The 25,998-nt window shown below is 45.1% G+C and overlaps 1 protein-coding gene across 5 annotated transcripts in view; it reads right to left on the reverse strand.

The window, feature by feature from the left end:
* Positions 1-3,286: 3,286 nt before the first annotated feature.
* Positions 3,287-25,998, reverse strand: part of LOC139564505 (DENN domain-containing protein 4B-like) — a 38,928-nt gene continuing 16,216 nt past the window's right edge. Inside the window, exons 2-27 of one of the 5 annotated variants that reach the window (XM_071384082.1) lie at positions 23,139-23,456; positions 22,380-22,632; positions 22,189-22,258; positions 21,807-21,976; positions 18,200-18,441; positions 17,979-18,045; positions 17,216-17,274; positions 16,884-17,028; positions 16,459-16,634; positions 16,235-16,335; positions 15,745-15,960; positions 15,400-15,545; positions 15,028-15,164; positions 14,716-14,830; positions 13,719-14,054; positions 13,457-13,601; positions 13,153-13,305; positions 11,174-11,411; positions 10,782-11,064; positions 10,354-10,634; positions 9,808-9,970; positions 9,469-9,681; positions 9,261-9,360; positions 8,892-9,057; positions 6,535-6,593; positions 3,287-6,427 (exon numbers count right to left, since the gene is read on the reverse strand). In XM_071384082.1, coding sequence (XP_071240183.1) covers positions 6,282-6,427; positions 6,535-6,593; positions 8,892-9,057; positions 9,261-9,360; positions 9,469-9,681; positions 9,808-9,970; positions 10,354-10,634; positions 10,782-11,064; positions 11,174-11,411; positions 13,153-13,305; positions 13,457-13,601; positions 13,719-14,054; positions 14,716-14,830; positions 15,028-15,164; positions 15,400-15,545; positions 15,745-15,960; positions 16,235-16,335; positions 16,459-16,634; positions 16,884-17,028; positions 17,216-17,274; positions 17,979-18,045; positions 18,200-18,441; positions 21,807-21,976; positions 22,189-22,258; positions 22,380-22,632; positions 23,139-23,437 — 4,479 coding nt within the window. In that variant the 5' untranslated portion in view covers positions 23,438-23,456 and the 3' untranslated portion in view covers positions 3,287-6,281. Of the gene's footprint in view, positions 6,428-6,534; positions 6,594-8,891; positions 9,058-9,260; positions 9,361-9,468; positions 9,709-9,807; positions 9,971-10,353; positions 10,635-10,781; positions 11,065-11,173; positions 11,412-13,152; positions 13,306-13,456; positions 13,602-13,718; positions 14,055-14,715; positions 14,831-15,027; positions 15,165-15,399; positions 15,546-15,744; positions 15,961-16,234; positions 16,336-16,458; positions 16,635-16,883; positions 17,029-17,215; positions 17,275-17,978; positions 18,046-18,199; positions 18,442-21,806; positions 21,977-22,188; positions 22,259-22,379; positions 22,633-23,138; positions 23,457-25,998 lie in introns of those variants that run through there. The other 4 variants (XM_071384079.1, XM_071384080.1, XM_071384081.1 and 1 more) reach the window with 4 other exon arrangements.

A 25,998-nucleotide genomic window follows, 5' to 3' on the forward strand; every position in this document is an offset into this window, starting at 1 on the left:
CTACATAACCTTATGCAGGATACAATGGTCTCATACTGATTATGAGTATATTGTGTGTGTGTGTATATATATACACTGCTCAAAAAAATAAAGGGAACACTTAAACAACACAATGTAACTCCAAGTCAATCACACTTGTGTGAAATCAAACTGTCCACGTAGGAAGCAACACTGATTGACAATAAATGTCACATGCTGTTGTGCAAATGGAATAGACAACAGGTGGAAATTATAGGCAATTAGCAAGACACTCCCAATAAAGGAGTGGTTCTGCAGGTGGTGACCACAGACCACTTCTCAGTTCCTATGCTTCCTGGCTGATGTTTTGGTCACTTTTGAATGCTGGCGGTGCTTTCACTCTAGTGGTAGCATGAGACGGAGTCTACAACCCACACAAGTGGCTCAGGTAGTGCAGCTCATCCAGGATGGCACATCAATGCGAGCTGTGGCAAGAAGGTTTGCTGTGTCTGTCAGCGTAGTGTCCAGAGCATGGAGGCGCTACCAGGAGACAGGCCAGTACATCAGGAGACGTGGAGGAGGCCGTAGGAGGGCAACAATCCAGCAGCAGGACCGCTACCTCCGCCTTTGTGCAAGAAGGAGCAGGAGGAGCACTGCCAGAGCCCTGCAAAATGACCTCCAGCAGGCCACAAATGTGCATGTGTCTGCTCAAACGGTCAGAAACAGACTCCATGAGGGTGGTATGAGGGCCCGACGTCCACAGGTGGGGGCTGTGCTTACAGCCCAACACCGTGCAGGACGTTTGGCATTTGCCAGAGAACACCAAGATTGGCAAATTCGCCACTGGCACCCTGTGCTCTTCACAGATGAAAGCAGGTTCACACTGAGCACATTTGACAGTCTGGAGACGCCGTGGAGAACGTTCTGCTGCCTGCAACATCCTCCAGCATGACCGGTTTGGCGGTGGGTCAGTCATGGTGTGGGGTGGCATTTCTTTGGGGGGCCGCACAGCCCTCCATGGGCTCGCCAGAGGTAGCCTGACTGCCATTAGGTACCGAGATGAGATCCTCAGACCCCTTGTGAGACCATATGCTGGTGCGGTTGGCCCTGGGTTCCTCCTAATGCAAGACAATGCTAGACCTCATGTGGCTGGAGTGTGTCAGCAGTTCCTGCAAGAGGAAGGCATTGATGCTATGGACTGGCCCGCCCGTTCCCCAGACCTGAATCCAATTGAGCACATCTGGGACATCATGTCTCGCTCCATCCACCAACGCCACGTTGCACCACAGACTGTCCAGGAGTTGGCAGATGCTTTAGTCCAGGTCTGGGAGGAGATCCCTCAGGAGACCATCCGCCACCTCATCAGGAGCATGCCCAGGCGTTGTAGGGAGGTCATACAGGCACGTGGAGGCCACACACACTCCTGAGCCTCATTTTGACTTGTTTTAAGGACATTACATCAAAGTTGGATCAGCCTGTAGTGTGGTTTTCCACTTTAATTTTGAGTGTGACTCCAAATCCAGACCTCCATGGGTTGATACATTTGATTTCCATTGATAATTTTGGTGTGATTTTGTTGTCAGCACATTCAACTATGTAAAGAAAAAAGTATTTAATAAGAATAGTTCATTCATTCAGATCTAGGATGTGTTATTTTAGTGTTCCCTTTATTTTTTTGAGCAGTGTATATATATATATATACACACACATATATATATATATACACACATACATACACAAATAAGTTTTTCCCAGTTCTTGCTGTGAGATGTTACCCTACTCTTCCACCAAGGCACCTGCAAGTTCCCAGACATTTCTGGGGGGAATGGCCCTAGCCCTCACCCTCCCATCCAACAGGTCCCAGACGTGCTCAATGGGATTGAGATCCGGGCTCTTCGTGGGCCGTGGCAGAACACTGACATTCCTGTCTTGCAGGAAATCACACAGAACGAGCAGTATGGCTGGTGGCATTGTCATGCTGGAGGGCCATGTCAGGATGGGCCTGCAGGAAGGGTACCACATGAGGAGGATGTCTTCCCTGTAATGCACAGCGTTGAGATTGCTTGCAATGACAACAAGCTCAGTCCGATGATGCTGTGAAACACCGCCCCAGACCATGACGGACCCTCTACCTCCAAATCAATCCCGCTCGAGAGTACAGGCCTCGGTGTAACACTCATTCCTTCGGCGATAAACGCGAATCCGACCATGTGTTTGTGCCCATAGGCGCGGTTGTTGCCGGTGATGTCTGGTGAGGACCTACCTTACAACAGGCCTACAAGCCGTCGGTCCAGCCTCTCTCAGCCTATTGCGGACAGTCTGAGCACTGATGGAGGGATTGTGCGTTCCTGTTGTAACTCGGGCAGTTGTTGTTACCATCCTGTACCTGTCCCGCAGGTGTGATGTTCGGATGTACCAATCCTGTGCAGGTGTTATTACACGTGGTCTGCCACTGCGAGGACGATCAGCTGTCCGCCCTGTCTCCCTGTAGCGCTGTTTTAGGCATCTCACAGAACGGACATTGCAATTTATTGCACTGGCCACATCTGCAGTCCTCATGCCTCTTTGCAGCATGCCTAAGGCACGTTCACGCAGATGAGCAGGGACCCTGGGCATCTTTCTTTTGGGGTTTATCAGAGTCAGTAGAAAGGCCTCTTTAGTGTCCTAAGTTTTCATAACTGTGACCTCAATTGCCTACCGTCTGTAAGCTGTTAGTGTCTTAACGACCGTTCCACAGGTGCATGTTCATTAACTGTTTATGGTTCATTGAACAATCATGGGAAGCCGTGTTTAAACCCTTTACAATGAAGATCTGTAAAGTTCTTTGGATTTTTACGAATTATCTTTGAAAGACAGGGTCCTGAAAAAGGGACGTTTCAAAAAAAGAAACATCCCTTTATCAGGACCCTGTTTTTCAAAGATAATTCGTGTGCAAAGCTGTCATCAAGGCAAAGGGTGGCTACTTTGAAGAATCTGAAATCTAAAATATATTTAGATTTGTTTAACAGTTTTTTGGTTACTACATGATTCCATATGTGTTATTTCATAGTTCTGATGTCTTCACTATTATTCTTCTACAATGTAGAAAATAGTAAAAATAAAGAAAAACCCCGGAATGAGTAGGTGTGTCCAAACTTTTGACTGGTACTGTATATATACACACAATTTAACAATATTTGCTGCTTTATCTTGCCTGAAAACATTTCAATACTTCAGAACAAAGACGGGTCAGAGAATACTGTTTGAGGATGTAATTTAGAGCCGCTCTAATACTATTGTTAGGCAGAGAGAAAATCATACTGTACATTAAATCACAAGAAACCTGAACTTTGGGGAATCTGTGTGTATTTTCTTCTATAAAACAAGACATTTACAACTGAAGTCACATCCATATAAATTACAACAGCAAACACAATATATTTTAAATACAGATCTCCTCTCTTCATTCCTTTGCTCACTTAACGGAACAGACAATATAAATGTCCCTTATATTCACTTGCAGTCCGGTGCATTGAAATCATGGCCATAAATGTAATATTGCCTACGTTGGGGAACAAATCTACCTTCCTTATTTTTATAATCCATCTTCGGGCTGGGAAATCTCAAATTATACACCATTTTATCAACCTACTATCCATACAGTTCACTATTTTTGACCAAGAGCCAAATAGAGTGTAATTAGTCTTAACTCAAGTCTTAACTTTTAAACAGCATTCCCTCTTGCGTCTCCTTTACGTCATGACCACTGATAGGTCATTTGAATAAACAGGTTCCCACCATGTTATTACTAAAGACATGTCAATTCCAAGACCAGTGTTGCCTTAGCATGTTCAAGCCCAATTCAACCTACCAATGGCTAGAACTGGACTCTGTATGCCCTACTGCCCTCTACTGGTTGAGAATGCTCAATGCTTTGCTCCAGTCTGTATATCCCTGTTGACTGGATGGCTGTGTGCAAACAATGTCTCCCTTGTACTTTAATGATATATGGGTAGACTCACAATGATATCAGTGCCATCTGAAATATCTCAACCTCAGGTTAAGACTAAAATATGAGATATGAAAATTGTTCTCGCTACAACTTCACATCCCTAGTTGTAAATACAGCTTTACTCCCCAGGTGGGACAATAATTTCTGTCACTCACACAATCTTCAAAGGCAGAACACAAGGTATTCTCTCGTGACTCTGCTATATAACACTGCAAGAACAAAAACAATATATGACGGTGACAGAGGCATTTAACAGTGTGGCAACAATATATGAAATTGAAAGAAAATGAAAAGTCCATTGTGCAATTAATTTGTTTTCATATACAAAGCTGAACAACAAATAAAGTGTTAAAATAAGAGGGGAAAAGGCCTCACAGGTACTGTACATGAAAACAAGAACCTAGTAGGTAAGTATGTGCTCCACAGTGAAGTACCTTCTTCTCTTTAAACCCTTCCACTCAAGTGGATCTTCTGAAGTTCTTTGATCTCTGCCAAAAATTCTTAACCCACTACTGGCCTAAATGTGTGGTGAATGAAAAACTGGTGATATGTGACTCAAGTTCCATCACAGTCTACTACTACTAAAGGTCCATCACAGTCATTTCCTTGTGGACCATCCTCCCAGACAAATCACTCCCGTTGAACACGGGAAAAGAGGTATGAGATGAGGTAAATACGCATAAAACATGAGAAAACACATGACATCATACATACCATAATCAACCCCCCTTCTACACGTTTTTCTTTTTTTCTTCTGTCAGCCACTTTCTGCAACAAATGCCTCAATCACTGAGAATCAGTTCTTGAACTGAGAACCCCCAATCACACTTCAAATTCACAAGAACAGTACAGGGAATTAAAAACACAATACAACTGATAAATCCTGTATGCAATATGTATGTGTGTCCATGTATGAAAAGTCCTTCCTGGTTGTGATGTAGGGGTGCAGGACTGGGGTTTTATAGGACTCGTTGATTCTCCTTGAATGTCAGTGTCTGTTCCCAGTCACACCCTCTCTCCGCTTCCTGCCTAACCCGAATGTTGCAGGCATAGAAAGACGCCTGAGCAGAGTTCCCACTTCCGTCAGGTTGAAAATACTGTATCCCTGAAAACCGGATGTTAGCATTTCTGGCGACTCTGCATAGGCTATTTCCTGCCTTACCCAAAGTTTGACCATAGCTCCATTCCACACCATGAGCTGGAAAACACACACACTAAGGAAACCATAGTGATAGTGATTAAACCATTACAAAGCTGATCCCCAGTGCTCCCCATCTGCTCCCAAAACCGATAATTAACATCATACTCTCCCAAAATCAATAGGAAACAACATCCTTTCCCAGAGTTGACATCATCTCCCAAATTTGACATCATCCTTTCCCAGTCAACATCATCCTTTCTTAGTTGACATAATTCTCTCCCAGATTCGACATCTGAGTTGACATAATCCTTCCGAAGATATCCTCTCCCGAAGTCGATAATCAATATCATCCTCTCCCAGAGTAAACATCCTCGTTTGGATTGGCTGAGACTTGCTGAAGCAGTCTCATCCCAAAGTGATATACTTTACCACCAATGTCCAGTTGACAGAATTCATTCCAGAGGGTGAAAAAGAGCAAGAGAGGCATGAAATGCGATCTAATCTAAAGGTTTTGACTGTGACTGTGAGTGATTGGTATGTACCCTTGCAATGTAATGTATGTGTTACAGTTCGATGATAGACACTTCCCATCACATCAAGGATCACTAGACATCTCCCACTCATGAGATTTTCTGCTGAAAGCAATGCAAATTATAGAATATGTTCACATTGAATGCATAGATTGCAGGTCAGTAATATGCCTTACATGTTGCATACGAATGAAATGCATGGTTTATGACCTACAAACCAGTATGAGTTATATTGGTGAGGCAGAGGCCATGTATATATGAGCAACGAGCAAAGTCCAAGGGGGCTGGGCTGTATGTACCAGGTCCAATAATCCCTGTAACCAAACTATAGGACGAGAGGGCTGTGTTTAGTTATTGAGGAAGCTGTCCAAAGGCCAGTTGCACAATGGAAATGAATGAAGGTCAAATGTAGATATCGGGTTCACATAAACAAAGATAGTGAGATATAGTTGCACAGTCAGGGGGCTTTTATAGGGTGGCCAAGCTGTGCTCGGTGGCAGCACAGCGGAGAAGTCCAAAGTGAAGGCAGAATTTTCTGTCTGTTTTCTGTCTAGCTTTCCAATCCCTTCTTCTTGGCAGCTGGGTATCAGTGTTCTAGGGAGCGGAGGCAGCAGCGATGGGGGCGGATCTGGATTGGAGTGGGTGGAGGCTGCAGGTGGTATCAGCACTCGAGGGGCAGCAGGAAGCTCCGTCTGCAGTCCACAGCCTTGGGGCTAGGTGGCTGGGCTCGCTTCCTGCGGAGCTCCTCGCGACCCAAGGAGCCACTCAGCCGTTGGTACGCAGCCTTGTATTTCTTATCAAACGCAGCTATAAGACAGAGAAAGTGCTGTAAGCAATAAGCCTGGTTGGTCTGAAACTATAGTGAAGTTCTAGTATTCCAACTGTGTTTAAAGTGTCTTAAAGAGGCTGCTTACCAACGTGATCTCTACCCATGGCAGCCAGCGTGAGGAAGAGCATCTCTCTGTACAGACTCCTGGACACACAACACAAAGTACTATCAATCACAATTGTGCAATCATATAACCAAAACAGTGCCTTGAGAAAGTACAGTATCACACCCCTTGACTTATTCCACATTTTGTTGTGTTACACCCTGAATTCAAAATGGATTAAATATATTTTTTTCTCACCCATCTACACACAACACCCCATAATGACAAAGTAAAAACATGTTTAGAAATTCTTGGCAATTTATTGAAAATTAAATACAGAAATATCTAATTTACATAAGTATTCATACCACTGAGTCAATACTTTGTAGAAGCACTTTTGGCAGCAATTACAGCTGTGAGTCTTTCTGGGTTAGTCTCTAAGAGCTTTCCACACCTGGATTGTGTAACATTTACCCATTATCCTTTTCAAAATTCTTCAAGATCTGTCAAGTTTGTTTTTGATCATTGCTAGACAACCATGATTTTCTTGCCATAGATCTTGCCATAGATTTTCAAGTAGATTTAAGTCAAAACTGTAACTCGGACACTCAGGAACATTCACTGTCTTCTTGGTAAGCAACTCCAGTGTAGATTTGACCTTGTGTTTTAGGTTATTATCCTGCTGGTGAAAAGCAGACAATTAGGTATTCCTCTGTGCTTAGCTCCTTTCCGTTTCATTTTTATCCTGAAAAACTCCCCAGTCCTTAATGATTAGAAGCATTCCCATATCATGATGCAGCCACCACTATGCTTGAAAATATGGAGAGTGGTACTCAGTAATGTGTTGTATTGGATTTTCCCAAAACATAACACTTTGTATTCAATACAAAAAGTGAATTGCTTTGCCACATAATTTTTTGCAGTATTACTTTAATGCCTTGTTGCAAACAGGATGCATGTTTTGGAATATTTTTATTATGTACAGGCTTCCTTTTCACTCTGTCAATTAGGTCATTATTGCGCACTAACTACAATGTTGTTGATCCATTCTCATGTTTCTCCTATCACAGCCATTAAACTCTGGAACTGTTTTAAAGTCACAATTGGCCTCATAGGGTAATCCCTGAGCGGTTTCCTTTCTCTCCGACAACTGAGTTAGGAACGACGCCTGCATCTTTGTAGTGACTGGGTTTGTTGATACACCATCCAAAGTGTAATTAATAACTTCATCAAGGATATTCAATGTCATAATTTTTTTTTTTTTACCCATCTACCAATAGGTGCCCTTCTTTGCGAGGCATTGCAAAACCTCCCTGGTCTTCGTGGTTGAATCTGTGTTTGAAAATCACTGCTCAACTGAGGGACCTTACAGATAATTGTTTGTGTCGGGTACAGAGATGAAGTACTAAAAATCATGTTAAACACTATTCATGAAACTTATTATGTGACTTGTTAAGCACATTTTTACTCATGAACTATATAAATGCAACATGCAATAATTTGAATGATTTCACTGAGTTAGTTCATATAAGGAAATCAGTCAATTTAAATAAATAAATAAATTAGGCCCTAATCTATAGATTTCACATGACTGGGCTGGTGCGCCTCTGCCCGCCCCTAATCAGAATGAATTTTTCCCCCACAAAAGGGCTTCATTACAGACAGAAATACTCCTCAGAAGTCGGGTGTGGAGGTCCTGGGCAGGCGTGGTTACATGTGGTCTGCGGTTGTGAGGCCGGTTGGACGTACAGCCAAATTCTCTAAAACGACGTTGCTTTTAGTTTTTATAAGCTTTTAGAGCTTATAGTAGAGAAATTAACATCAAATTCTCTAGTAACAGTGGACATTCCTGCAGTCAGCGTACCAATTGCACATCTGTGGCATTGTGTTGTGCGACAACGGCACATTTTAGAGTGGCCTTTTATTGTCCCAGGCACAAGGTGCACCTGTGTAGTTATTATGCTGTTTAATCGGCTTCTTGATATGTCACACCTGTCAGGTGGATAGAGGAGACATGCTCACTAACAGGGATGTAAACAAATTTGTGTACAACATCTTAGAGAAATGTGCTTTTGTGCGTATGGAACATTTCTGGGATGTTTTATTTCAGCTAATGAAACATGGGACTAACACTTTACATGTTGCGTTTATTTTTTTCAGTATATTTAGGCTTGCCATAACAAAGGGGTTTATTACTTATTGACTGAAGACATTTCAGCTTTTCATTTTTAATTAGTGAGTGTGTAGGCCAGTGACAATTCTTTTTATATTTAATCAATTTTAAATTCCGAGTGTAACAACAAAATGTGAAAAAAGTCACTTTCTGAAGGCACTATTACTTACACAAACAAAAAATGCTATCAACATTTGATGATTCAGAGGCAATTTCCTGCACTCACCTTTGTATCTTGGGCGTGCCTGGTTGCTTGGCAATGGTTTCCAGGAAGAGAGTGATTCCCTTGTGTACCTCGTTCATGCCGACCCAGCGCAGCACTTCCTCCAGGAAGGCCAGGGTGAAGGGGTGGTTGTGCCTCCGCCAGCTGTGGTTCCGCATGGGTACGCCACCTGAGTGAGTGAGTGAGTGAGTGAGTGAGTGAGTGAGTGAGTGAGTGAGTGAGAGAGAGCGAGAGCGAGAGAGAGCGAGAAGGCACGAAAGCGCGACAGAGCCCGAGAGAGAGCGAGCGAGAGAGAGCGAGAGATGTAATTCATGAAAGGATCTGAACCTGTATCATCTGACTATATCCATGTGAATAACGTGTTTATCTTACTGTGTATCCTCCACAGGATGTAGAGGGGGGGCCAGTAGTCTGTGTCAGGGGTCAGTGTGTCCCACAGCAGCCTCACCCTCACTGCTGAGTTCTCTGAAGTCTGACACACAGACAGGAGCTCAACATTAGAATGAGGACATTATGTATTGTAATATACTAATGCTAATAATTCATCACTAGGCCCCAAGAAGCCTGGGAGCGGAGTTACCTGTGCTAGTTGGTTGGCCAGCGGTGAGGAGCGAACCAGCTGCAGCAGGTTGCTGGGCAGACCCAGGCGATGGAAGTACCACACCATGTTCCAGAAGATGATGGAGTGGCTGTCCAGGAGCTGGCCCTGTGACAGCACCGCCTCGCCCTCGTTCTCCAGCAGGCTCTCAAGCTCCTTGCGCAGCACCAATGGGCTCAGGTAGGCCACCGTCACCTGGGGCGACCCACCCACCGATGAACCCTGGAGTCAATAACACGTTAACTGTGGGTATAGCTAGATTGAATATTTCCCAGAAGTCAACAGATAAAGATGAAAAATAAACCAGTGTAGGTAGAGTACCATGGTAGCGCTGCTGCTCTCAGAATAACTGCTGGTCTCAGAGCTGGAGTCCTCACTCACACCGTTGTGACCCAGGATGTCCCCCTGGTCACCAGGGGACTTGGCTGCGCTCTCCACCTCCTCGTCCATGTTCCAATTGGTACGTTCCAGGCTGTGGTGAACGCTTTGTTAGTCAAAATGAAGGGATTGGGTGACAAAAAAAGCCTAAAGTTCATTCAGTTTAAGAATCATACAGTCCTCACTATACAGTCCTCACCATACAGTCCCCACCATACACCATACAGTCCTCACCATACATTACAGTCCTCACACAGTCCTTACCATATGTATTTAGACAGTAAAACCGTAGCTTCACTTTCCAAATACATATGGTGAGGACTGTACATGGCCCTGAATAGACAGATTGAATAAGAATAGGAGTCAAAATGAAGGGATTTTGACTTCTACGGGCCCTGGTCAAAAGTATTGCACTATATAGGGAATAGGGTGCCATTTGAGACACACTTAAATGTTAGGGTGATGTTATGATGAGAGGAGTAGTCCTACCTGCTGACGGGTCCTAGGTCACAGATCTCAGCGTTGAGAAGGGGGACGAAGGTGGTTGAGCAGAAGGGACAGCTGGAGTTGAGGTTGGAGTCGTCAGACGTCCACCCGGCCATTATCTCCTCGTCATAGACCAGGGAGTTACAGCTCCGACACAGGGAGCAGCTCGACATCAACACCTCTAGTCCCGCTCCCTCTTGGTTGGTGTCCCAGGACTTGCGGAGAGGAAAGGCCAAATTGGTGGTTTCAGGGAGGTCGACGTCACTCCCCACCGACAGAGAACTCTACAGAGGGAAAGGATGGAGGAACATTAAGCACGTTTTGACAGGTTTGATAACTCTCTCTACATCTGCAAATGCATTTTACCACAAGTTGGCCAATACAGTATAGTAAGACTATAAGCTACAACAACCCACATGTTGTCCCCTCACCTCAGAGGTAGCACTGTAGAGCCTCTCCTTAGCCTTCAGCAGGCTCTCAGCCACCTGGGCTTTTCGGGACGGCCTCTGTTCCGACACCCTGCGCACCGGCCCGTTTTCACCCCCCGAGCGCCGTGCGTCTACACTGGCGGCCCGCCGCCCCGAGACTCGATGACGAGTAGGTGTGAGCAGCTGCTGCAGTTTCCCTGCCAGGCTTCCCCGACTCGGCGGTGACACATTATTGTAGTTCTCGTCAACGGGCTTGCGGCTCACAGTGTCTCTCGGCCCAGGTGGCCTACATTGAGAACAGAGGAATAGACTCTTATAGTATATCTGAGTGATTTTCAAACTGTACTCCAAAAACATATCAGAACATTTCAGCCTCAGCTTCTCCACCCCCTCACCTGCCGTCTCTGTCCCCAGGCTGGCAGCTGCAGTCGGGCTCGGAGACGGCCGTCTCGGCACAGTCTTTGTAGAAGGTGGACAGGCACACCTGGTCGCGGCGCACCAGGACACCACCAGGGGGAAAGGGAGAAGGGGTGGAGGTGTCTCGTGGCCCCACGGGGGGCTTACGGGAGGCAGGATTGCTGCAGCCATTGGCACCTGCGTTCCGGAGCACCGCCTTCATTGAGAGCTTAGACTCTGTGGGGTGGAAATTGTTAGGAGGGTGGTTCCCAAACATTAGACACAGTTGTTTGATGAGAGTGTTATGTTCCATTAAACCTTAAATCAAATCACATTTTATTTCTCACATGCGCCAATAACAACAGGAGTAGACCTTACCGTGAAATGCTTACTCACAAGCCCTTAACAAACAATGCAGTTAAAGAAATAGAGTTAAGAAAATATCTACTAAATAAAGTGAAAATACTGGGGGTACCGGTACCGAGTCAATGTGCGGAGGTACAGGTTAGTCAAGGTAATTTGTACATGTAGGTACTGGTAAAGTGACTATGCATTGATAATAAATAGTGAGTAGCAGCAGTGTAAAAATGGAAATAGTCCGGGTGGCCATTTTATTAATTGTTCAGCAGTCTTATGGCTTGGGGGTAGAAGCTGTTAAGGAGCCTTTTGGACCTAGACCTAGACCACTTGCCGTGTGGTAGCAGAGAGAACAGTCTATGACTTAGGTTACTGGAGTCTGACCATTTTTTGGGCTTTCCTCTGACACTGCCTAGTAAATAGGTCCTGGATGGCAGAAAGTCTGGCCCCAGAGATGTACTTGGCCACACGCTCTACCCTCTGTAGTGCCTTCCGGTCGGATTCTGAGCAGTTGCCATACCAGGCGGTGATGCAACCGGTTGTTGCCTACCTTTACCACCTGGGGGCGGCCCATCAGGAAGTCCAGGAACCAGTTGCAGAGGGAGGTGTTTAGTCCCAGGGTCCTTAGCTTAGTGATGAGCTTTGTGGGCACTATGATGTTGAACGCTGAGCTGTAGCCAATGAACAGCATTCTCACATAGGTGATCCTTTTGTCCAGATGGGAAAGGGCAGTGTGGAGTGCAACTGAGATTGCGACGTCTGTGAATCTGTTGGGGCAGTATGCAAAATGGAGTGGGTCTAAGGTTTCCGGGATGATGGTGTTGATGTGAGCCATGACCAGCCTTTCAAAGTACTTCATGGCTACCGACATGAGTGCTAATGGGCGGTAGTCATTTAGGCAGGTTACCTTCGCTTTCTTGGGCATAGGGACTATGGTGGTCTGTTTGAAACATGTAGGTATTACAGACTCGGTTAGGGAGAGGTTTAAAATGTAAGCGAAGACACTTGCCAGTTGGTCCGTGCGTGCTCCGAGTACACGTCCTGATAATCCGTCTGGCCCCAAGGCCTTGTGAATTTTGACCTGTTTAAAGGTCTTGCTCACATCGGCTACGGAGAGCGTGATCACACAGTCGTCCGGAACAGTTGGTGTTCTCGTTCATGCTCCTGTGTTGCTTGCCTCGAAGCGAGCATAAAAGGCATTTAGCCCGTCTGGTAGACTTGTGTCACTGGGCAGCTCACGGCTGGGTTTCCCTTTGTAGTCCGTAACAGTTTGCAAGCCCTGCCACATCCGACGAGCGTCAGAGCTGGTGTAGTAGGATTCAATCTTAGTCCTGTATTAACGCTTTGCCTGTTTGATGGTTCATCTAAGGGCATAGCGGGATTTCTTATAAGCGTCCGGATGAGTGTCCTGCTCCTTGAAGGCGGCAGCATTTAACTCGGTGCAGATGTTGCCTGTAATCCATGGCTTCTGGTTGGGATATGTACGTACGGTCACTGTGGGGACGACGTCGTCAATGCACTTATTGATGAAGCCGGTGACTGAGTTGGTGTACTCCTCAATGCCATTATATAACATTCCAATTACCGTGCTATTTCTATAAAATAGATATCCGTCACTCACTGTCTGTTGAGCCTCTCATGCTGTTCAGGCTGTTGCTCTTCACCATAGACCCCGTCAGCGATTCGTGGCTGGAGCTTTCACTCAGGCCGCTCCAGCTGGACTGACGAATCAGGTTAGATTGTGGGCGGGACCGTTGGTTACTGTCCATTGTATCTATTTAAAAAGACAAAACATGTTTCACCGCTATGTTTTAACATATATAATGATTTTAATTCAAACCATTAAAAAGGCCACTCTAAAACCAATGACTATTTATTGTTACAAACAATAGTAAGAAACAAATAACATGTAAATATGTCCTGACCTGTCCGCGAGCCTACTGAACCACTCTTCTGACGTTGTCTGATTGGCTGTCTGAACTGCGCCACGGCCATCAGAACGTTACGCAACTTGGCCCAGCGCAGACGGCCACCCTGATTGGTGGAGGGCCACTTGCTCTCCAGCACTGCCTGAGGAGAGAGGGCCGAGCCAGAGGTGAGTCAATATGGGGGGAAAAAGACAACACTACAGACGGGATCACAGACGGGATTGAACTCTATTTTTAATTCAAGTAAATAATGTCTCACCTTGTTGTAGTATGCATAGGTGATGGTGTTGGGTGTGATCCCAGCTTTCTTCATCTCCAGAAGTACCCTAACAGCGAGCACAGGCTGCCCGTACTGCCCACACAGCTGCATCAGGATCCTGTAACACACCTCATCCGGTAGTACCACCTTCCTAGTCTCCATGTGCTTGAGCACCTCGTATGCCGTTTGCAAGGCACGCACCTTGGCACTCTCCGCCCGCACAAAGGTGGGCAGGTAGATGAACCACAGCCCATAGCAGTGGCCAAGCAGGCATTTGGACCACATGTCGGGCACTGCCGAGTATATCTGTGCCCGCTTCTGCGCCAGCTTAATCTCCTAAAGGAGAAACCCGGATACAGGAGTTAGGTAATCCAATCTAGATTCACTAAAGCCGTAATAATGTGGTTCCTATGTGTCCTAGTAGGCCAACTTAACAACCCTGAAGGGTGCTTGGGGTATTCACCCAAAATACACAGCCGCCAATGTGCTTCCTGCTTTTAAATATTGAATGAAGGATGAAATATGAATGCTCATTAAATTCAAATGGCACAGAAAAACAGTGAACCATGTTCCCTCTTTAGCTGTGGAAAACTGGGTTATCATAAAGCTAACTGGGGAGTCTTGAACAGATCAAGTTGATTGATGCTATATGATAAACAGAGAGTAGCAGCAGCGTAAAAGAGGGGTTGGGGGGCGCACACAAATAGTCCTCAAAAGGTTCTACAGCTGCAACATCGAGAGCATCCTGCCTGGTTGCATCACTACCTAGTACGGCAATTGCTCGGGCCTACGACCGCAAGGCACTACAGGTAGTGCATATGGCCCAGTACATCACTTGTTTTGATTTGCAGGCAGGGTAATGCCCTTAATAAAATAATAAAGATTGAAATTAAACTGCGTGAGTCAGCCTCTTAATATTATTGTATAGTTGTGTTGGCTTTCAACGGTGTTGCAGTGTGTTTTAAGGGGCTCTGGCACAGCATGTTGGGGTCTGTACCTGTTTGGTCCGTCGCGGGGCAGGGCTGCTGGGGGCACTCCCCTTGGTAGGGACACGTAGCTGGTCCTGAGGCCGGTCAAAAAGATCCATGCAGAGCACAGGGAATGTCTCATAGCTGTAAACATACAAACACGCTGTCACTGGTCACAGCATCAGACAGTATAAAGTGCTGGGGCCCTTATTTGTGCTCATCTAGAATCAGATCAACCTTCGTATTCTTTATTATTTAAAAGACTAAACTGATCCTAGTCCCAGCCCTACTTTGAGAAGCTTAGAGAACACGAACCCTGCTATATGTAGAGCCTGTGTTACCTGTAGTGAGTGGGGCACTCTGAACCGTCTGGCTCCTGGGGTTCCTCTGGGGGCATGATGAAGACCGTGTGCTCCCCACTGTGGGCCTCGTCCAGGTCTATCAGACGCACCTCCTCAGGCTTCTCCACATCCGACTGCTTACACACACCACATATATATATATGTAGATACATGCCACAAACACAGGTCACATACACAGGTATACACAAACATTGACGTAGAGGGCAGGAATGGGATCACACACATTTCCATTAGTTGTGCAAATACAAAAAGGCTCATCCGGTTTCAGTATTAGAATCAACACACTAAAAGCTTCCATAAGATATGGTGCGTCACTAAACATCCTGTAAAACAAGAAGATGTGATTCTGACCTTCTGGACACACTCGTCGAAGAACTCGAGACAGGCATGGCGATCACTGACGAATGAGCACTCCTCGATGAACTGAGTGAACATCTGGGTCCTGGTCAGCTGGGTGTAGAACTTCTGGTGGGTGCGTTCACGAGACTTCAGGAAGCCTGCAAGAGCCAGGGAGGGGTTAACTTCAGACACACATTAAAACACTAGCTTCACAGGGATGCTGGTTATCGACACAGTAAGTAGGTGAGGTAAAACCCCCACACACATGTACTCAGCTAGAATGTTATATAATATTTGTGCACATTTTTTGTTTGTTATTTGTCACACACACAGGCAGCCACCCCCTCCCATACTGACCCTGCAGGTTGAAGAGGGAGCTGCAGTCGGTGGTCCTGTCTGAGGGGGCCTGGGTGATGGGCAGCAGGTAGGCGCGGTAGCCCCTCAGCAGGCAGCTCATGAAGCGCAGGAAGGCCTCCTGGATCTCCAGCTCCAGCTGCTTCTGACGCCCGTAGATCAGGTCATAGTCCGTCAGCAGGAACTCCAGGGTGGCCTCCTCTTGGCCAGTGGTGTAGACTGATGGAGAAGAATGTGGGGAGAGGGGAGAGGAAAAGTGAGGGAAATGGGGGTAGTGGTGGAGAGGCAGAGAGAGAAAATGATGAAGATACAAAGCATTGGCACATAGAATTATCAAGAGTCAGATGTATTGCACCAATATGTTTTAGCTTGTACTCATTTTCCAGCATCAGTCCCTAAATGGGCTTCAGAATAAGTAGGCTAGATGATGTAAAATTATTGACAGAAGGGAGAAGAGAGTGCATGTCATGCATGGTCTCCAGCCATCACTCACTTTTCTCCAGAGTCTTCATCAAGTTGGTGAGGGTATTCACCAGCATCTTGCCTTGCTTCCTTGGTAGCGATCGCCATGACAACGGCTTCTTGTCCTCTGCTCTGCAGGAGAAGAGAAAACAAAACTATGGATTTCATCCTTTCAAACGTGTGTATGTTTGTTTTGTTGCTTCCTCTTCCATCAGTTGCATCCTGGTCCAGGCCCTTCAAGGTCAGTGTACTCACTGAAAGATGGTGTTGGTGTCCAGGTCAACACACACCACGTCAGTAGGGGGGTCATAGAGGTCAAAGTAGCTGGAGTGGACGCCCACGATGAAGGGCATGGGTGCACACAGTACGTCTGCCAGCCGCAGCGGGCACAGGGGGATATACGGGCAGTGCCAACGCAGAGGGAACGTCATCTAGAGGGATAGTGCATTATTTTATTTATTTTTTAAATTAGTACAGTGGGTTAACTGCCTTGTTCAGGGGCAAACGACAGATTTTTACCTTATCAGCTTGGGGATTCGATCTAGCATCATTTCGGTTACTGGCCCAACGCTCCAATGACTAGGCTACCTGCCGCCCCCTTGGAATGAGTGTGTGTGTACGTATATGTCTTTGTGTGTGTGTATGGCGGTGTGTGTAGGTTTGGCGTGTGTGTGACTCACAGACACCAGGGCCTCGCTGACGGAGGTGAGGACGTCGGGGCGGAGGGAGTGTAGCAGTAGTTTGTGCTCCGTCAGCACAGCCAGCAGCAGGACACAGGCGTTCTCAGGGCCCAGGTTCTGCAGCAGCTTCACAAAGCTGGCACCACTACAGACAGAAAAGAACAGCCTCTTTATCAATTCATTATTGTTTTAATGGATTCACTTCAACATGATAATAGAAATCCCTCAGGGGAAACTAAGTCATGGTTGGAGAGATAGCGCCTAGCGCAGAAGAACGCATTCCACCACATAGTTTACTGCGACTCGACCTAATGCAGATTTACTGTACTGACCTGAGCAGTAAGGGGGAGGAGACGGGCTGACAGAGGAGAAGGTTGTCATAGGGGGAGAGCTGAAATGACACAAACATTTTTCATTAACAAACCAACATGGTGGACAATAATCTACAGGTCTAAGGAAGAACGTTTAGCCATGCTTCAATTTCATAGACCACCATTCACCAAATTGATATCTGTTGATTTGAAACAAGCAATTAGGAATCAAGTTTGAAAAGCCCCATGAGACTCGATTTGAGTTTTCTAGAAATCCCCAAACTACTTAAACAATCGTCTCTACTTTCTAGAGCCGGAAGGATCATTCAGTGATGTTAAATTATTTTAAATCCACAGTAAATTATAGATTGTTTTGATTGGGTGTTATTTTTACCCTGTCCATCTGCACACACTAACCAGTGAAACCATCAATTCATTCAACGCCCATTTCCTGTGGGGGAGGAAGTCACATCTTTAGTGAGAAACACCACAATGCTACTGGTGTCAAACTCAAATAGAACTCAAGCTGAGGTTCCGCTTGTAACGCACACACAGAGAAAGCTTTTGTTCTAAACTAGCACTAAAACGCCTGATTCAGCTAATAATCACAGTCATGCCTTACTTGAATTAGGTATTTTAATGCTGCCTTCTGTATAGCCCTGAGCTAAATCAATGCTTAGCTAGGTTTTCCACTCCACCCGTCTGATGCTTTAAAGTGCTTTGATGTGTTAATAAGGAATAAAGATAAGAGAATGTGAATTGAGTTAAAGACAGGTGTCCCTACCTGCACTAGGATGCGAGGCCGCTGAGGGGAGGGGAAGGGGACGTTGTGCATGAAGCTGGAGATGTGCCTGGAGAGAGCAGAGTTCATGTTAATAAATCAACCAAACAACCAACCATAACATGAATCAACAGCCAATAGGCTGAAGGTATGTTAGCCAGTAGATTAGCCAGTTTAGGTTTATAAAGACACATAGCTGATATTTGCCATGAAGGACCACTGACTTCTCAAGGGGCAGCACGTGGGGTCCGGAGATGGAGTATCGGTAGACGAAGGTGAGGAACTTCTGGAAGACGGTGAAGAAGGGCCAGTGGGAGAGAACACACACGCTCTTCTTCACTTGCAGGGTGCGGTTGGTGATAGGCCGCCGGTCCACCACGCTCACCAGGCCCAGACGGACGCTCTGCCGCTCCGAGAGGCACTCCCGTGGGAACGCCTCGTAGAACTGGATGGCAGCACCGTAAACCTGGGACGGGAAGAGGAGACACGGGAGTGTTAAAAAGTAAGGATTTAGCTAACGCTAGATGCTTTGAACTGTGTAAACAGTTAGCAAATGCTAGATACTGTGAGAAATAGTGGAGTTACATTTTTTTTATTAAACTGTGAGCGAGTTCATACTTAAGTCATTTGCATCTCAATGTTGTTGTTTTTATTGCTTTATCGCAGATAAAGTCTATACAGTGGGCCAATTTAAAACTTGTAATTGAGGTAGGCAAGCATGATATTGAATAGCTGCATTGGTAAATAACTACACACAAGTCAAGCAACAAATAGTTGGTCTTTATCAACATTAGAACATTAGGATTTGTCAATCTTCATACATCACACTTGATATACATTTCTTTGTGAGTGTATATTTCTGAACCTTGTCAGCCACCGTAGGTCATGGCATTTTGTGGAATTAGAAATATTTCAGCCCATTTGGTTCTAGAATTAGATTTTGTTGTCGCAACCATAGAATTAGCAACATACTCCTTACTGGTGGCCTCACTGGCGTGTCACTGTGATGTCATCACTCATGATGCTGATTCCCTGATCATAATCAGATGAGTTCTGAGTTACCATAGTGATGATTACTATATCATCAAACAAAATCAATGGAACATATTCCAAAATCGTCAGTCTGTGAAAAATCCTTTGAAGAGACAACCTTGCTATTTCTGCAGATTTTTTCAAGCTGATTTCACACATTCATTGGACCCTCTGTTCAACAAAGCAATGAATCGACGACTAAGCGTGTCCATGTCTCGAAGAAGTGCAGTTTCTGATGAGAAAATTGTCAGCCGTGGGAGAGGCCGATCGAGGGCTAGATGCCACTACCCTACTTCGGTAAACCAGCCAATACATAAGACTGTAATTATTAGTAACACAGATGTTCTGTAATAAACTTTTTGAGTTCTGTTTCAAATGAATGCAAATTTCAGAGTGGTCTTGGCTGAGAGTTGTTTAATTTTGTCCATACAAAGGAGAGAGAAAGCCCTGACTCTGTGACCCAAACAGTGAAACACCCTCAGAAGGCAGAGAAGGATGTAATGAATCGTGGACGGAGTGCGTCTGTCGCTCGAAGAAGGGGAAGATCTGTAAATGTAAAAAATCATATGAAAATGTTGTTTTAATACGGTAGCTAAATCTCAGATTTCTTAATCTGATGCCATATACTAATCATTCTTGATCCATGTCATGTTCATGGTGATAAAACATGTTCTATTTTCAGGAGGATGAGAAATCTGTTTGCCGTGAGAGAGGCAGATCCAGGATCAGACGCCACTGCCCAATTTTGGTAAACCAGTCCTTATATTCATTGGTTAATACAGTATGGAGGAACACTGACATTTTCTGAAAAGTTAAAAAAAATTGTTTATACCTGTTTCTGCCTCAACTTTCAAAGTAGGCTAACAGTTATTTCATTGTCTTAAAAGATCCATACAAAGAGAGACAGCACTGACTCTGTGTCCCAAACAGTGGACTACTCTCAGAACGCAGAGAGGGACGTAATGACTCACGGATGGAGTGTGTCATCTATCCCTCAAAGAATGGCAATAACTGTGAGTTAAAAAAACATACAAAAAAGCTTTAAAAACATGCTACCCTAATCTCAAATTCTTAATCTCATGCCATATGCCAATCAATCTTGAACCATGTCATGTTCTTGTCATAATGATAATTGAAACGTTTTCTTTTTCAGGAAGACGAGAAAACTGTCTGCCGTGAGAGAGGCAGATCCAGGACCAGACATCACTGCCCAACTTCGGTAAACCAGCCCATATATTCATGTATTAACACTGGCATTTACATCTTTTCAGATCTGTTTCAAGTGAAGGCAAATGTGAGAGTGGTCTTGGCTAAACTCTCCATATAGGCTAAGTGTTGTTCCATTTGCCCTAACAGATCCGTACACAGGAGAGAGACGGCACTGACTCTATGAACCAAACCGTGGAATACCCACAGAAGGCAGAGGGGAATGTAATGAATCGCGGACGCAGTGTGTCTATCCGCCCAAGAAGGCCAATAACTGTGAGCAAAAAAATAAACTCCGAAATATTGTCAAAACACGGGAGCCTATTGTCAGATTTTCTGATGCCATATGCTAACCATTCTTGATCAATGTCATGGTCTTGTTTGCATGATTATATGGAAACCTTTTATTTTTTCAGGATGACAGGAAAATTGTCAGCCATCAGAGAGGCCGTTCCAGGACCAGACACCACTGCCCAACTTCGGTAAACACTGGCATTTTCTGATTCGCTTTTCTGCTCTGTTTCAAGTGAAGGCAAATGTGAAAGTGGTCTCGGCTAAATTTCCATATAGGCTAATAGTCGTTTCATTTTGTCTTAACAGATCCATACAGAGAGAGATGGCACGGACTCCCAAACAGTGGAGCCTGCACTGACTCCCACTGACTCCCAAACAGTAGAGCACCCTCAGAAAGCAGGGGGAAATCACATGAGGAAAAAACAGGACCTAACCCCTTTTGAACAGAAATGTAACAGAATGTTAAAGAGCGAGAGGGAGTGGTTGGAGAACAAGAGGAGAGAGATCAGAAAGAGGGAGATCCTATGGAGACAGAGAAAACTGGAAGTCGAGGGAAGATACCGAGCCAAGATGGAGGGATTGCTAGAGGACATGGCTTGGCAGGTCCAGGCATTGGATTTGTTCACAGAGAAAGATGGAGAAACAAAGAGTGGTCAATCAAAGGTGAGCTTTAGTGACTATTTCAGCACTATAATGTTGTTTCTACTATCCTTCTGTTGAGTAAACTATCATCTTTTCAACATAGCCATTTTAGAACGAATACAGTAGAAGCAGTAGTACAACTAAACATGGATCAGTAGGTATACTAGTATTTTGTTATTGCAGTTAAACAATACTTGTCATCTTTCTTAGAAGAATGGCCAGGTCCCCTTGGTGACAGGACAGCACAAGGCAGGGGATAAGAAAACACGGCTTGAGAACAAGGCTGAGAAGAGCAGAAAAGGAAGGATAGGGAACAGAGAAAGAAAAAGGGGAGGAGGGTGGTGATGGAGATGATGATGGCGCAGGGAAAGAATAAAGGGGTGGTTTGGCTTGATATAGGTCTGAGGAGGGTCTGGAAACGGTTGAAGAAAGGGGTCAGGTTCATCCTGGGCACATCCTACTAGGATGATATGATTTACTTTTTGGAATAAACTGAGCTTTTATTAGAAAATGTTTTGCTTGTCTGGATTTAATATCATATAGAGAACCTTCCTACACAGCTTAACACATAACCCAATGGACTCAATAGCTTAGCCACTGCGCAGTGTTAGAGTGTTGGAGAGTGTGTGTGAGAGGGAGGCAGGCAGGTGGACCCACCTTGTCGCCACTGGCACTGGTGAGGACGAAGGTAGAGAAGACAGGGAGCTGGTACTTGGTGTTGAGGGGCCAGCTCTCCACCGTCACACCCATGGGCAGACAGAACATAGGCACAGACTCTGGCAGGGGGAACGACTCCACGTCTGCTTCCGGATACCGACTGATCAGACCTGGGAAACACACACACAGAGAGACAGACAGTTAATAATAGTTTGATTAGTGACTACAGAGATACTTTCATTTTTGGTAAATCTTTCTACTTCTAAATGTCTTTAATTATGAAAAAGTAGGTCAATATGCCTTCTCTGTTTACAACATCACATATGGCGACGCAGCAGAATGAGTGCTGTGATACCATCAGAATGGAACAGTCTACACTCACCTGCTTCATAGACTAGGGCATTGGCTTTGGCTACAGCTCTCTTGTAGCACAGGTATAAGGCTGGACCCCACTGTGGAGCCAAAACAACAAAGCGCAGTGAGAGAGAGAGAGGGATGGAGGAAGAGCGAGAGAGATTAAGAATTACATTTAAAAAAATACAGAGTAGAAAAACAGAGCGCTTCAAAACGCACTATGCCAGTGTTGAGGTTCTTCTCCACCCGGCAGAAGGTGTGGGGGGCCACCTCCCCCTTGCTGGGCAGCAGGAGGGAGATGTCTGTGACCCCCAGGGTGTGGAGGGCCTGGGACTCTGGGGCACGGCGGTAGGTCAGGAAGGTGCGGTGGGTGGCAGGCCCCCCGGAGCTCAGGCTGGCTGAGCGGCTATAGGGGGTGGTCTCGATCACATACCAGCCCTGCTTCACCACCTCTTTGCCCTCGTACAGCACCCTGGGGACCGGGGGAGGGGACAGAGTCAGGACAATCAGTCAGTCAATGTCAGTAGTTATACAGTTCACAGAAACCAATTTCTATCACTCATTCAAGGAAAGCTTTTCTTTGCATGTTTAGAAGACATCCCACACTTTGTCCCAAATTAATGTATCATGTGACGTGCATAGCTCTTTCCATTAAAGAATCTATGGGTATGTATACAATTACATTTCGCAGTCATGTATGGCTTGGCCAGACATGCTTAATTTAATGATTATGGCAGTTTAGGGCTACGTAGCAATAGCATACAATAAAACCTTTGTGGTCAGATGTACATGGTTACAGCATGCATTATGTCGATAATTGCATAATGCAAATTCAAAGCATTGTTATGCATTAGCTACTGTATGTGAACTCCAAGCACCATGCATAGCTTTACATTGATGTTGTGGCTAATGTCTGTGACTCCAGCACACATTAGAATAGAATGGTCATTTTTTTAAATCACTGCTGGAGTGTCTCACCCGAGGTCGAGGATGGGTGGCTTGTCATGCCCACGGCGGTAACACAGGTACATGTGGGGGTTGTTGATGAGTCCGGCGCTCAGCTCGGCCGGGTGGCCCCCCTGGGTCTTCTCGATACAGGTGAAGCCCTCGGGCACCTCCTCCCCCAAGCCCCGGGCGATCACCGCCAGGTCTGTAACCGGCTCCACCACCCGACACCCTCTCTGCTGGCCCTCTTCGTCCAGTGGGGCCGAGCCCCCTGGAGCCAGCCCTGCCACCACAAAGTAGTCCACTAGCTGGGGGCATTTCTCCTCCGTCATGCCGCCTGTCTGCCAACTGCTGTGGAGAGGGAGGGAGAGGGGGAGAAAAAGAGAACGAGAAGTAGAGGGAGGGGGAACCAAGGTGAGATTTATGTTTATGTAAACATACAACTGGCTGAGCAGTAGATGAATCATGGATTTCTTCCTTCCGACAGTCTTATAGAAACAAAACCTTATCATCCAGACAGACAATATTTGGTTCTCATCATTGGCAATAGATCAACAACCAGGACAGTGATAACAATATCATTGCATGTAGATGCACACACAGTCCCACACACAAATATTTATTTTTGACTTAAAGACCTTTAGTCATTCTCATTTCATACAGATCTGACTGGTCTGAGAGATCAACAATAAGCTGCTGAGTTCTGCTGAGAGGGGAGATCCCACCAATTACCACTCACCCATTAGTTTAGTTAGTTTATTTCAGTATACATGGCAACTAAAAGTTGGATTTCATATGCATCAGGAAATACAACAAGAAAACAAAACAATAAATGTGATACAGTTGGCAAATCAAGAAAGTTCAGAAGTCATGGATGGGATCAGGCTTGTTGTTGCACTTCGGATGGTCAGCGGAAGTCCGTAGCCTCAGCAGCATAGAGCACACCCCTCCATTACCAACTTACTCTCCGTCGGTTGGGCTTCGTAGATAAGCCTAACCCTACCCTAACCCTTTGTAGATGCCACTCCTGCCACTGGCGCACAGGCTCACCATACATTTTGTGACAGAGTAGTGGACAATCTTCACTACTGCAAGCCATCTCTGCTAATGCAGTCCTATTTGCTTCTGCAGTGTTGCGGCATTCAAAGCTAGCTATTTAAAGCTAGCTAGCTAACATCGATAGTTAGGTAAACCAAACGATACGTCAAATCTAATTAAAAACGGATTAAAAAAAACAAATAATGTGGATGAAAAGTCAAAAAATAAAAAGATCATAAGAGGCCATTCACATGAATGTAATTTTCCCTCTGGATTCCCTCTCCAATCATTTCAGAGGGAGCATTACTGTCTAGAACAGCATTTATACAGGATGGATAGGCCATCCTCACAGAGCGGATGAATCGTTAAGTCACGACTGCTAGGAAGACAGGACAGTGTGTGTTGCGTTTTTATTTCCACTGTGCTTGGTCACAAAATGAATGTGTGATTAAACTAAAAGTGCACTGAGAGTGGAGGGGAGGGTTGGAGGGCATAAAAATAGGATGCTGTTGTGTCACAGTCAGTAGAAACTGTACCAGTAAACCCCTCTTATGTAACCTAGGCTCTCCCCCTCTCTCTTTCTCTCTCTGCAACCAGCCCAACGTTTTTCTCTTGTTCTTTCTAGTCGTAATAGGCTTGGGATGACTGGGGGTTTGCTTTGCGCTGTCAATCTGTTGCTCTCTGATAAAGCACTGATACAACTGCTTATCAGGCATTTCCAGAACAAGAGTCATAAGATTGAACAGAGATTAGGCTAACGAAAGTTGTAGCCTGCTACCGAGTATGCTTGAGACTAGTAGCCTACTGTATTTAGCACATCTAACGTGTAAGAGTACTATACATGCCTAGAGAGTGAGATAATTACGAAAAGGGCCTTGAAAAAGTGAGAGTAGAGGAAATCGATGCAGGTTGGGCTCCAAAGGTTAACTGGCAAACAGGAAGTGGCCACTGGCAGCCTGTTTCCTGTTATATTCCAAGAGTTTATCTGTACCTTCCTAGTGACACTGGAGCACGGTGACACTTCTCCAGGGGGGAAATTATGACAGGACACAGGAGGTGATAATATACAGTGAGCTCCAAAATTACTATTTTACTATTTGTTGTTTAACTGTACTCCAGCACTTTGGATTTAAAATGATACAATGAATACAATAACTATGAGGTTAAAGTGCAGACTGTCAGCTTTAATTTTAGGGTATTTTCATCCATATCGGGTGAACCGTTTAGAACTGTTTGTACATAGTTCCCCCATTTTAGGGGACCAAAAGTATTGAGACAAATTCACTTATATGTGTATTAAAGTAGTCAAAAGTTTAGTATTTGGTCCCATATTCATAGCACACAATGATTATATCAAGCTTGTCACTCTAGATATTTGATGGATGTATTTGCTGTTTGTTTTGGTTGTGTTTCAGATCATTTTGTGCCCAATAGAAATGAATGGTAAATAATGTAGTGTGTCATTTTGGAGTCACTTTTATTGTAAATAAGAATAGAACATATTTCTGAACACTTCTACATTAATGTGGATGCTAGCATGATTACGGACAATCCTGAATGAATTGTGAATAATGTTGAGAGAGAAAGTTAGACGCACAAATACAATACCCCCCAATAACGCTAACCTCTCCTGTTATTGTAATGTTGACAGGTTAGCACGTCTTCGGGGTATGATATTTGTGCGTCTGTAACTTTCTCACTCATCGTTATTCACGATAGATTCAGGATTATCCGTAATCATGGTAGCATCCAAATTTCTTCCAATTTCTAAACGGTTCCCCCGATATGTATTAAAATAGCCTCAGTCTGCACTTTAACCTCATAGTCTTTGTATCACTTCAAATCCAGTGCTGGA

This window comes from Salvelinus alpinus, chromosome 35, assembly GCF_045679555.1.
Source record: "Salvelinus alpinus chromosome 35, SLU_Salpinus.1, whole genome shotgun sequence".
NCBI classification, from domain to species: Eukaryota; Metazoa; Chordata; class Actinopteri; order Salmoniformes; family Salmonidae; genus Salvelinus; species Salvelinus alpinus.